This window comes from Perissodus microlepis, chromosome 4 (assembly GCF_051167445.1).
Source record: "Perissodus microlepis isolate ML-2025 ecotype Zambia chromosome 4, ASM5116744v1, whole genome shotgun sequence".
Taxonomy (NCBI): Eukaryota; Metazoa; Chordata; class Actinopteri; order Cichliformes; family Cichlidae; genus Perissodus; species Perissodus microlepis.
The window spans coordinates 12,496,903-12,509,355 of record NC_140464.1 but is presented as its reverse complement, the minus strand read 5'-3'; the positions used below and the strand labels follow the sequence as shown (position 1 = coordinate 12,509,355).

The following is a 12,453-nucleotide window of genomic DNA, read 5'->3' as shown; positions in this document are numbered from 1 at the left end:
ATGTCACATATTAATTCAATATTATGTTATGGTCTAAACTACTCACCACTAGTAAAACTATACTTTCAATTTCCAGCATAGGTTAATCGGTTCTGGAAAAACAGCACTGAAAATATCAATCCTACAGGGAGCCTATGTGGCAGCATAGGCTCAGGGCTGCTTTGAGATTATTGTAAGTTCCCAATGCTCACCAAAGTCAAATTCAATATCTTGTACCCTGTTAAGATTTGGTCACAATTTCATTTATTACAACTTGTGGCCCCAAAGTAATAATTTTCCCACGCATAAACCAATATAGCAGTTTTATTTGATGTTAGAAAGATACAATAATCAGTAAACGACATAAACGCCTTCTTGATGTACTATTATAAAACAATTTATTATTATTGGCACAATTCACTCAAAGCTACAAATGTGAGCCTTCTGGTTAAAATGATAGGATTTGTCCATCCGGGACTTTAATTCAGAGAAAAATGACTAAAATACGTTTACATAAAATGACAGATGAACTGACCAGCAGACTGAGCGTTATCCTGTTTGCAAGTTCAAAGTGAGGCATATTAGGGTCAGGGAAGAAGTGAAAAAAATGCTAGACTGGCTGTGAGTTTGTTGATGTTTTTAAGTATGTGGATTGTATGTTTGTAGAACATGCTGATGCACTGAGGTGTCTGCCAGAGTTTATCAGGCCATCCTCACCTCCTCATTCACTCAACCACTGAGAGGAGCTGTCAGTGGGTTTGGCGCAGATCTTCTATGAGTGGCTGCTCTGGGCTGCCGCCCAGACTGATGCAGACAGATGAACACACACATACACCATCTCCGCTTCAAGCCAGGCTTTACAGCAAGGCCATAGTTTCCTTTGGCCAGGCCACAGTCTCTAGGCTACCCAACACATATGTATGGGTATCACCGCATTCGCTAACATTCGATCAGACAGACTACTCTCTAAACCGAGACTGAACTGAGCACCATGTGCGTTGTGGATTCCACTATCAAGTTTGGTTTCATGTTTCAGCAGGCATGACTCATAGCTTAGGCAGTGAATCTGATCTGGGGAGATACCTGTTTAACAGCATGCTGAGGATTGTATTCTTGAATTTTTTTCTTTTTCCTCATTTCTTCCACACAAGTTGATAGCTTGGCCTTTGTTAACTGTCCTATAAAGAGCTCTGCTGTTTTGTGTAAAAAATTCATAAAAAGTCACGGCCAAGAGCAAGGGTGTGTAAAACCTGTCTGACGAACTATGTAAACACATCTTCCCTCAGAAAGTAAATGAACTCTAGTTTCTACACTGGTATATCACGGCATTTGACCTCAGAAGCAGTTCTGCGGATAATTCCTACAAAGCTGCAACAAATAGTGAGATAATAGCCAGTTAGATGCAACTTCTTCCAGGAAAACCCGATTTACAAAAGCTTCAAAAGTGCTGGCAACATTTCAGGAAAGAAAATATTTCCTTCCAAGCACCTTTATTCTCATAAAATCTCAGTTGGCAGCTTGTGAAAGAAATGCTGCAATGTTAGCTGTCAAAGAAGGACAGCTACAGTTTCGAAAAGATAACACAGCAACTGGAATGAGTAAACTTCTGATAGCAAGTACACAGGAATTAGTTTCTTCTCTGAGAGTTGTAGTGGATTCTAGCTACAGATCTGCAGATCTCAGAGCAGTTGGATCATATGGTCACGACTGCTTATTGCAACATATTTGATTGTAATTTAAAAAAAAAAGAAATAGAGCATGTCTGACGCAACTTAAATTCTTATCCACCGATATCAGAGCTGTGAGAACCGAGTAGAAAGGAGAGCAAAGCAATTCAAATTGAATTCTTTCATAGTTTTTATTGCTTCATTCTAACCCCCTGAGGCCAGTCGCACTCTGATTCCAAGCAACAGTCTGTGTTACAGTCTTGCCTGTTGGGATGTGTGTCCTGATGACATCGACTCCAACAGGAAGCCAGGGGCTAATGATTACCACATGTTTAGGATCACTAGGGTGCCACAATCTGGATTTTGTCATGCCGTATGTCTCTCATTTATTTGGTTGTTGATTCTTGATAGGGAAGGACAGAGCCTTTTCTAAAGGGAAGGAAACAACAGCCCTAGCCACTTTTAAACATGGCCTGTTTTATCTGATTTAACACCCGGCCAATGGATCTCTTCAGCTCAGTTATGGGTCTTCCTGGAGTTTTGAAATTTAAAACAAAAGAGACGACAAGGGGTGTGTATTATAGAGCCTGGCCATATTTTCAACGTGCGTATTTAGGATCATTGTCAACATGCATTCTGCTGTTGGTGTCACTGGGTGTCAACACATTACCATGCAAACCTTTAACACAGGTCAACTTGTGGTTCCGCTTCAGCTCTTTCTGTCTATGGGATGTCATTTGATAGTCACTCAGTGGTGTAAAACATAAACAGCGAACACAGGGTAAGACCAGTTCAGCCCTGAGGGTTAAGAAACACAAGAAAGTGTCATGAACATCCTGGAAAACATAAACAGCATCTGTAAGAGGAATGTCACTGTCAGCGGATTCACATAGTATCATATGTTTGGAAATGAATCACGATTAAAGCAGGCAACAGAACGAGCAGTGAAAATGAACAAAAAGTTCTGTGAATAGTGCAGAAAAGCATCCAATGATTTCCAGCTGTGATGAGCCAAAGATGTGATTTTTTTTTCTTTTTTCTTTTTTTTAGATTCTCAACAGATTGATGTCAGAGCTTCAGTTTTTCCTCAACGTCCCATAGGTGGAGAAGCTTCCTTCATTCCTTCATATTCCCACATGTAAAATTATTAGCTGTCCCACTAATGTGTCGTCAAGGCAGCCAATTCATGGTCACATCCAAAACCAAACCCTAATCCCCAGTTGTGTCACTGTTCCTTCACTCATATGTTTCCTGTTGGAGATGAAGCAGCCCCAAAAGCCCCCTGGCCACTCCTGCAGGTGGAGACCAGTGCTGTAAAACTGGGTTGGGCTTGAGCTGAGGCTGAGTCATTTTTATCACAAAATAGCAAACTGTTCCAGTTAATCCAGCTCATCACAAGTCTAAACTTGAGTCTCAATATGTCTGCTTTGAGAATATAAGAACGAAAATGAAAGTAACATCATGAAAGAAAACGCAGAATGTGCTCACCTAGCTCTGAGATTAACACTGGATCCAGAAAATGGTAGGTAGGTAGGTAGGTAGGGGAAATTGTTAAATACATGCAGATAAAGATGTCAGCAGCAATGCAAATAAAGTCATTCATACTGGGGATGCTGCATGTTGTGCAGAGGTTACTTTAATCTTGTATTAAAACTTTTTTCTTTTTTTAAATAAATACAAACCAAACAGTACAGTCATTGTGACGCCTTTGTGGTTTGGTTTCAGGTCAGCTGTTTTGCCTGAAGTGAGTAGGTCTCACAAATAAGTGAGGTTTATTTAAGAGAATACATCTGAGCATGCGCAGTAAATGGCCGAAAACCTTGCAATTTTGACATTTTAAACAGCCATCTAACATATCTCACTTTTAGTGAAAGTCTTAATTAAAAGGGTGTGCCAGTTTTAAACTCAGCTACAGCCGAGCCGCAATAACCTCGCACTGTTGTCGCTGGTTTTGAGCTGCTTCTGCCTGTTTGCTTTGTAATCACTCTCTACAAAAGGACAAGCCTTGTGTTTTGTTTCTTTTTTGGGGTGGGGGTGGGGTGAGGGGGTGGCTTTGGGTTTGCTATCAGCCATGTAACGGAGATCATAACTCAACAGGGTTACAGATGAGTCATCACTGAGCGAACCAAGTAATCAGTCAAAGCGAGCAGCAGTAGCTTTTACAGCATTCCAGAGTATGTGAGTTTTTTTTTTTCTTCTGTTGTAGTCCAAGCGTGTGTTTCACACTAAAATATTCATCACTAAAACATCAAACAGCCGCATAAAAATTTCATTAGAAAAGCAATTTTTGTCCGTTTTTATAAATATGTTTAAAAATCCGACAGCTTCATTAATGAAATGTTTATTGCATTCTTATTCTTATTTAATAACCTCTAGGTTATTAAATCAAAAGTAAAGGGTGGGGCACATTAAGGCTCACTGCAATAATGCTTCATTTGCGAAGGAATGCATCACCTATACTGCATTAGGAAATTTCACAACAGCAGCAGCAACAATCTAACTTTATAATTCATGTCCTATTATTGTTTGAAGTTTTCTCTATTTTTAGTCAGATCCAGCGTTATCCTTCCTGCTCTGTATCCTCTTTGTAGGTAACAAAACCGCATTGCCTGTGAATTCTCCCTGACCACAGACTAGTGTTACACCAGTGAGATTTGTAGGCTTCTCTCACACCTGCTTCAGCTGCACCGCCAGGTTCATCTTTTCCCCCTGCTTCTCCTGCTGCTGGCAAAGCCTGCCCCCACTGACCACTGCACCAATTACATCTTCATAAACAGTGGCACGTCCATCCAGTGGTCTGGGCGGTTGTCAAAGAGCTGTCTTTTTTTTTTTTTTTTCTTTTTTTTTGCCTCTCCAGCTCTGCCAGGACACACAGTGCTGCCTCACCGGGCATCCCACAGGGAGGCTGTACAGCAGCCCACAGTTCATCCCTTTGCGTGTTTACAAACACAGACCACAGGAATCCACCTGATGGGCCAAGAACAGCAAGGGAGAGGAAAGAGGGCAGGCACGAGCTGTGTTCTCTGACTGCAGCAGGTGATGACTATCACGTTTGGACTGTGATGGTTTCAAAGCAGCAGTGTGCGCTTGTTCTTTTATCGCTGTTGTCAGTGCCATTCTTAATTTGGGTTTACAGCTCTGTCACTGTGAGGAAATGGCACGAGACCGCAGTGTAATGGGAGATACAGAACTCTGACGGGCTTTGGCCTGCAATCTTAGTAACCTATCGATGGACCTCGAGTCAGGCCGTTCCATCAGTGTAGCATGACCAAAACACTGCACTGTTTTAATTCCCTTTGGCACTGGACAAACTCCCCTGTTTCTTCATAGACTCGGTTCACACAAACACACACACACACACAGGCATTCTGGGCATACCACAGGGCCCCAGGGCACCTCGCTGGTTCACATGCAAACACACATACACACACTGCTTGACATGTGTACACTTGTGTTTTATGATGATCAATGAGTTTTGTTTGCAATCAAATGCAACAAAGTCAAGAATCATGACTGTCATTGTACAAATAAGAAAATGAATGAGCACTCTGGATGTAATGAATGACTCATTAGATCATAAACCAACTTTAGATAGTTTTATATCGACAGGTTATGTTAATGTTTTGGAAAGTGTGGAATTCTGTTTGTGTGTCTGTGGAAGGCTTTAGGTTTGCTCAGCAGTGCCACAGGTTATACTACAGTCCTGTAGATTTCACTTTAGTTGATGGGCCTCCACGGGAGGAAAGAGAAAGAGAGAGAGAGAGACAGAGGGGGAAAAGAAAGGAGTAGGCCTCTGGTGACGTGCAGGGCCTGCAGGGCGGTGTTCAGGCGGAGAAAGACACAGACTGGGGTGTGTGAGCTACATCTGGAATAGTATCTAGAGAGAGTCGCGAAGCAGAAGCAAGGTGATACTTTCCCAGCTCTTCTCTTCAGCTCGATCCGTTAAACGGAGAAAAAACTCCAGCAACTTTTGATTTGCCTTTTTTTGTAAGTGGGATTAATATATTTGCTTTTTCCATGCTCTTGTTATAGTCAGTGATCTCCTTTTTTCCCCCCATTGAGTTTTACCCTCATACAGCAGGACTTCTCCCCGGGACTTAAAATCGACCATGGATTTTACTTTTATGACGCAAAACCCGTTAAACCGTTTGAAGCTGTGACTTTGCCTGAGAGTCTCGCTCGTCTCTCCCAGTTTTAAAGTTAGGTGCTTTGTACTTGAGATTACCAAACAGGGAAAGTTGTGGCTCGCGCATGGCGGTACTTTGCTGGAATGTTTTTCATAGAGATGGGTTGAGTTTGTTTTCCAGCAGCGTGCTCCCGATTAGTCGAGAAACCGTCTCCCTTACTCACACCGACAGCTGATTCATGGTCAGGTTTTTATCCAAAGATTTTTTTATGCAAACCCGTATTGCTTTAATCAGTTAGTTACGTCGTTTGGGTATTTAAATAGATCGAAAGTTCAATACTTTGATTCACCTTGACAAAAATAGATTCATTTGTGCAGCTCGACGTTAAACTCGACATTAATTATTAACTTCGGGAAATAGTCAGTGGTCCTCCCTTCTTCGCCCTGTGTTTGAATGTAAGGGAATACTTTCACATTGAGGTAAACATTGCGGTCGATGCATAAGTGAGGTAATGCCGCCCTCTGGCGTGGAGATAGGCTAGTGAACACACCTAGAAGAGAGTTGGTGTAATGGCAAATTCACGTGAAATGTCTTCTCTTTTCTGCAGACCTACTTGAAAAAAATGCTGCTGATCCTGCTTGGAGTGCTTATCTTGCACGTAATTATTCTCATTCTCCTCATCGTGTCGACAGCTGCCAGTGTAAGTTCTGTGAGACCTTTTGTCAACTTTTAAATTGCGAAAAATACAGAATGGAGCATGAGGATGTTATCTGAATAGACAAGGAGTTGTTTCAGTGATTGATTGCTTTGTAATATTGCTACTGGATGTACAGCAGTAACAGGTTAAATGGTTCCGTGTTGTTGTGTTTATCAGGCCTGGTCTGTAGCTGACAACAGTGGCAAAGATCTATGGTACAAATGCTCAACAAACAATGGAGGTTACCATTGCCAACCATCCAGCAATGAAGGTTTGTTCATGTTTATAGAAAAACAAACAAAATGCAGCGTGCTTTGTTACTGAAAAGTGATGTACAAGTTAAATTTCATGCTATTCATCTCTTCTGTCTGCCTCCTAGACTGGATCCAAGCAGTGCAAGCTCTCATGATCCTGTCAGTGCTCTTCTGCTTCTTCTCCCTCATTGCGTTTTTATATCAGCTGTTCAGACTAGTTAAGGGCGGACGCTTCTTTTTCACTGCCATCTTCCAGATCTTAGCAAGTGAGTATGACTTCATCACATGCTGACGGTCACACCCCGAGAAGAAACGGGTGGAGTGGTGAGATCATCTACATTCACGCCAATTTCCTTCAGATTCCCCTCACCTCTCTTCTCATCTTTCCTAGGTGTGTTTGTGATGTGCGGGGCGATCATCTACACTGTGATGTGTCCAGATGATGGCACCCATCCAAACTTCGGGTATGCGTACGTGCTGGCTTGGGTGGCTTTCCCTCTGTGTCTCATCAGTGGCCTAATTTATATTGTCCTGAGGAAGAAAGAATGAAAGAATCAGGGGAGGAGAAATAAGGAAGGGTAGTTAGGAGGCCCTTTACTACAACAGCGCACTGTGCTTACTACCCACAGACCATAGACTGACATCCCAACAAAAGTGCATGTGTCACCAACACAAAATAATTTGTTTTTGTTGCTGTATTTCAGTATCCATTATTTCTCTGAAAACATCACATCTGTTTCTTTTTATTTCAACACCACACCTGTGTTATCAGTGTGTGTTTGGAAATGCATTGGTGACATATTGATTTTTGATGCATGCTGGCACTTGATTTCAACAAATCCATCAACGGTGATGAGATGAATAACATTGCATTGCTTCAGTACAAAGATGTACATAGTGTCTGTGGTTTTTAGACATATTTATAACATTTTTTCATACATTGTGTACATAATGTCGTCAAGTTAACATTGTCATGCTCAATTATGTGATAGAGTTTGTGTCTTTCACAAGTCATGCAGCTGTGCCAAAGAGATGTCGCTTCAAAAGCCAGAATATCAAGCTTCTTATTTCTTTTTTAACATTGTTTTTTATGTCTTAACTGTCAGATGCTTTGATCCATGTGCCTTACCTAATCTGTTTAATTCTTGAAGGAAGTAAGAAAACCCTCAAAATTGAAAATAAGTGTTAATACTCATGAAGTTTTGTTTCCTGACTTATCATTGTACTTGATATACCAAATAAAAATGTTTTGCATTTTGTAACCTAGTTTTAAAAATGGTGCTTTTTTTTTCTTTTCTTTTTTTTTATTACTATGCTTGAACTGTATAGCCTACTTTGTGTTGCAAGTGTGTCATGTCCCGTGATTAATTTGCTTTTGTACAAACTCGAGTTTGCCTTTTTTGTCAGTATTCTAAATAAACCTTTTGAAAATAAATCTGCTTGTTGCTGAAAGGTTTAATCATGTGCACGCTTCACAGAAGTCCGTAGGATGGGCTATCTGCACTCTTTTAGTAGTATAGAGGGCATACTAGGAAATGGCACAATTGTTTCTTTACACCATATTTTTGTACCTCTTGGTGGCGCTATGACACACAAAACACGTAAATGCCTGCGAATAAGAGTGTTCACCATAGCCACAAACTACCGTGATAAATACTTTCACTATGTAAGCATGGTGCTACATTATATTTACATGGTGTGTGGCAAGAATGGTGCAGATTAAACGATCATGTAAATCAAAGGTTTTGAAAAGTTAGGAGTCTCTCTCTTGTTCATTCATAGAGTTGGAAGTAAACTCTATGGAGGTAGATGGAGGTAAACTGCTGATCTGCAGTTTTTCATGTAGCTTTCATTTAATTTCCATTGATTGTCAAGTATGGGTGAAATGAGAACAAGCAATTTTATGAATGCAAATAGCTCCACCTGGCTACATTTCGAGGACGTGCTTATCAAATTCTGGAAACTTGGCACCATATGCAGACATTATTTCAGCAAAACAGCATAAATCAAAGATCCCACTAAAACGCGGTTAAGGAAAAAATGTCTCAACAGCATCTCTGAGGATAAACCAAAAATAAAAAAGGGGGAAAATACAAGAAAAATGTAATAGTGCAAAGTGCCTCAGAAAAAGACATTGATCTGTTTAGAATTTGCTTAGACAGTTTCTCCCCAGCATCCTTTCTATTTAATGTGACATATTGAAAGCATACTAGTAGATTTACATATGCTATATCTTTTTTTTTAATTCAATTTGGCTAAGAATAAGTTTAAGATTCTTTTTACTTATTAACATGATTTGACCATGTCAAATGATCAGTTATGATTTTATTTACTTTTGTTTGTTTGGGCAACACATTGCTTTATGATTAGTATTTTATTGTAGTCCTTATGAGCTGATAAGATAACATTACACTCTGATGACACTGAGGCGCATAAAACAATTAAACAGCAATATATTTTTTGCTAATGATAAACAATTGTAATAAAGATTTTATTACTGATCAGTGATTCTGTTGTAGATTATTAAATACATACAGAGTTAATCTCATGAATGGATGTATTTTACCCCCAAGCCCACATTTTTTCCCTAAACCTAACCAAATAGCATTGCTTGCTACATTAATTTAACGGTCTGAGTGCCATTTATTGATGGTTTATAAGCCAATTATTAATAAATTACGTGATTGATCATCATTTTTATTGCTTTTTTCATCTTCTTTCAGCTGGTTGCTTCAAGGGGTCACCACACTAACTGCCTGCCTCTGCCTCACCTTGTCTTTACTATCCACTGCATATCTCCCCTCACTTTTTATGAATCTTTTCTTCCTCTTTTCTTGGTGTCTGACAGCTCCATCTTTAGCATCCTTTGTCCGATATAGCCACCATCCCTCCTCTGCACATGTCCAAACCATCTCAGGCTTGCCTCTCTAATTTTCTCTCGACATTTGTTTTTAAATTGTATGCTAACACAAAACTAAAGAGTACCAAAGCTTAATGAATCATTTTACCACAAAAACAAGTCAGAAGGAGCAAAAATAACAGACCCAACAAACAAAGTGTGTTGGAGTCACCACCTAGTGGAATCATAAGCAGTGGTCAGAACATTTTTCTTTTTCCATGATGATTAATTGTCTGGGTGCTTAACTGCTTTGTGTAAAATAACACAAAAAAGTTGACTGTCTCAAGGGTGGTCAGAATTTTCGTTTTGTAAGATTGATCAGATTAAAAAAATACCACTACTTCTAAATAAATCTTGACATATTTAATGATTTTTACTGGTGGAACTCAGTTATTTCATATCAGCATATGATGCAAAAGTGTACTTAGACATGCATTGTCCATAGTTAGACATAGCAATAGAGCTGTGTATGACAGAACCTGTCACAAATGTAACATGGTCAAAAAAAGAGAAAGCTGTCAGCAGACAATGATGCTATGCCACTAGGTGGTGACTGCAACACACTTTTGTTGTCCATTAGGTCATGGGTGTTAAATGTGCAGAGGGTAAAAAGTGTCTCAGTGAACTCATAAATAGCTTCTTCTTCATCATCATCTAATAAGATTCACAGCCATTTCTGCTGTGAGGACACAGTAAGTGTAAATATGTGGAAATTCAAATCCTTTTTTTTTTCTATTCAAAGTTGTAACATATGGAGCTTTTGTAGCTTCACTGTGACATATTGTTGAAATTGCAAGTGTTGAGAGAACTCAGGGTGTTAATTGTCTGCTTTGCAAATGAGAGGTTCAATACACACATTTGGAACATTTTCAGTACATATGTTTTTCCAACAAATGGCAGACGATGAATTTGGAGGTGTTGGACTACAAAGAGTTTAATGTCCCTGGTGTAGGATAATCCAGATTTATTTTTATGGCTTTCAGAAAATAACAAAGCTGTAGCTGGATGTTCGTACATTGTTTTATACATACGGCGTAGGTTATATTACTGGCTTTTCGAATCATGAAGAAGACGTACATCTCCACTCTGTTTCCTGTTTAAAGCATATGTACTGGGGTAATATGGCGCTAATCTTCTCTCGTGCTTGCTCTCAGAAGTTGCCACCGCAGTGTATTGAGACAGGCTCCTGTCTTTGATCTAGAAGAGTCTGTAGATATCTTGCACTTCACATCAGTTTATGGGTGAAAGCTCTAAATTGCATAAAACTACAGTGTGCAGATGGTGTTTATACAAAATGATTGCTGAACTTCCTGACAGCCACTTTCCCCCCGACTAATGTGGTTGATCGTCGCTGTCTATTTTTCTTTTTTTTTTCATCAGCATTTACAGGAGAAGTGACACTTTATGTCATGTTACTTCTGACATGAATCACAACATCTCCAGGCTCCAGATATTTTCAAAGATAACTTCGGTAACCGAGAAAGATAAATGCAAAGCTGCTTCAAAGACATCAATTTGCAGTTATCATGAATTCATTATCCAGCACTATCTCTGCAGACACTTGTATGCACGTGTGCTCCTTCAGTAATAAATGCAGGTCAATTCACAACACACAAAACGTGTCAGTTCAAAACACAATGCATGCATTTTATACCAAGACTTATTATGCTTGCTAAACGTGTAAAAACATCTAGATGGAAGATTGAAAACTTCTCAGATTTTTGGGTTAAAAGAGCTCTTCCAACTTCATCGGGACACAAAAGAGAGCTCAGTTAATGTTACTCTGGTAAAGGTCCCTGGGCATACAGATAACATATTGAGGATGTCAAGAAAACTCTGGAGGCCTATAATGGCCTCACTGCTCCATTTGAAACGTAGTTAACCTTAAGGGTTATTTATCACTGTTAGGGTCACTGGGGGCACTTTGTATTTACTGCAGGACATGGAGGATAGAGGAGAGGGCATTGAGAGGAAGCAACCCTTATCACTATACACTGGGTAATGTGGTTGAGGTATACATACATAAAATTGTTTAACTGGTTGATAAAGACCAGGATGCTTCACTCTTCACTCTTTTTAGCGTTAAACTGTGTAACAGCAGCCAAGGACCTTTACATGTTGGCAGCCAAATGTTTTCTTGGTATCCCAGGAACACATCAGAATAATTTCCATAAGTCTTTAGTTGGGAATTTCTCTGGAAAGGCAGTAATAGTCGTGAAGCAGAACATACAATGGGCCTCAGCCAGCTGATGGGTCCCCGAATGGGACATGTGTGGACTTCAGAAGAAGCTGCAGCCCGCCTTTCTTCTTTCTCTTTAGATTTTCTGCCATTTTATCCAAAGTATTTGTCCCCCGTAACAAACCCTGGAGCCTTCAGATGTAGTTAAACGATAGAGAAAATGGCCAAACCCTGTTTATTCAAAGCTGATTTCATCACGCCTATAAATCTCTGAGAAATCAAAGCCCATCTTAAACCCGCCCCTCAACTCTCCCATTGTCTTGCTAATTCACATTAGAGCGCGGCTGGCTGCCCACTTTGACAGCGGCCCTGACAGTCTGGGCAAAGTTGTAGATGTGGAACCTAAAATTCCCCTTTGGCCCATGACCTCTGACGTTACATCCTGCAACAAGACCCTCAAAATGCACAGCAATCTCCCAGCCATGTCTGTCCTTGGACTCAAGGATGCATGAAGATACAATGAATAAAGATGAAAATAATAGTTTTCTGATTTCTTTACACTGTGCATCCAGAAAATATTCATAGGGCTTTAACTGTTCCACATTGTGCCATGTTACAGCCATATTCCAAAATAGATTTCCCCCTCAAAGT

The 12,453-nt window shown here is 40.0% G+C and overlaps 1 protein-coding gene across 1 annotated transcript; it reads left to right on the top strand.

Annotated features, from left to right (window-relative positions):
* The first annotated feature begins 5,468 nt into the window (after positions 1–5,468).
* Positions 5,469–8,159, top strand: LOC146388470 (peripheral myelin protein 22-like). The gene is made up of 5 exons (XM_084925802.1): positions 5,469–5,633; positions 6,381–6,473; positions 6,648–6,741; positions 6,850–6,990; positions 7,116–8,159. The coding sequence occupies exons 2-5, from the start codon at positions 6,396–6,398 to the stop codon at positions 7,271–7,273; spliced, it is 471 nt and encodes a 156-aa protein (XP_084781928.1). The 5' UTR covers positions 5,469–5,633; positions 6,381–6,395; the 3' UTR covers positions 7,274–8,159.
* The last annotated feature ends 4,294 nt before the right edge of the window (positions 8,160–12,453 follow it).

What these genes read in the sequence shown, in the direction of transcription:
- LOC146388470 (XM_084925802.1), top strand. Translation starts at nt 6,396, where the DNA reads ATGCTGCTGATCCTGCTTGGAGTGCTTATCTTGCACGTAATTATTCTC. An exon ending in CCAACCATCCAGCAATGAAG is followed by an intron (nt 6,742 to 6,849) that starts GTTTGTTCATGT and finishes TCTGCCTCCTAG; the next exon opens with ACTGGATCCAAGCAGTGCAA. An exon ending in CATCTTCCAGATCTTAGCAA is followed by an intron (nt 6,991 to 7,115) that starts GTGAGTATGACT and finishes CATCTTTCCTAG; the next exon opens with GTGTGTTTGTGATGTGCGGG.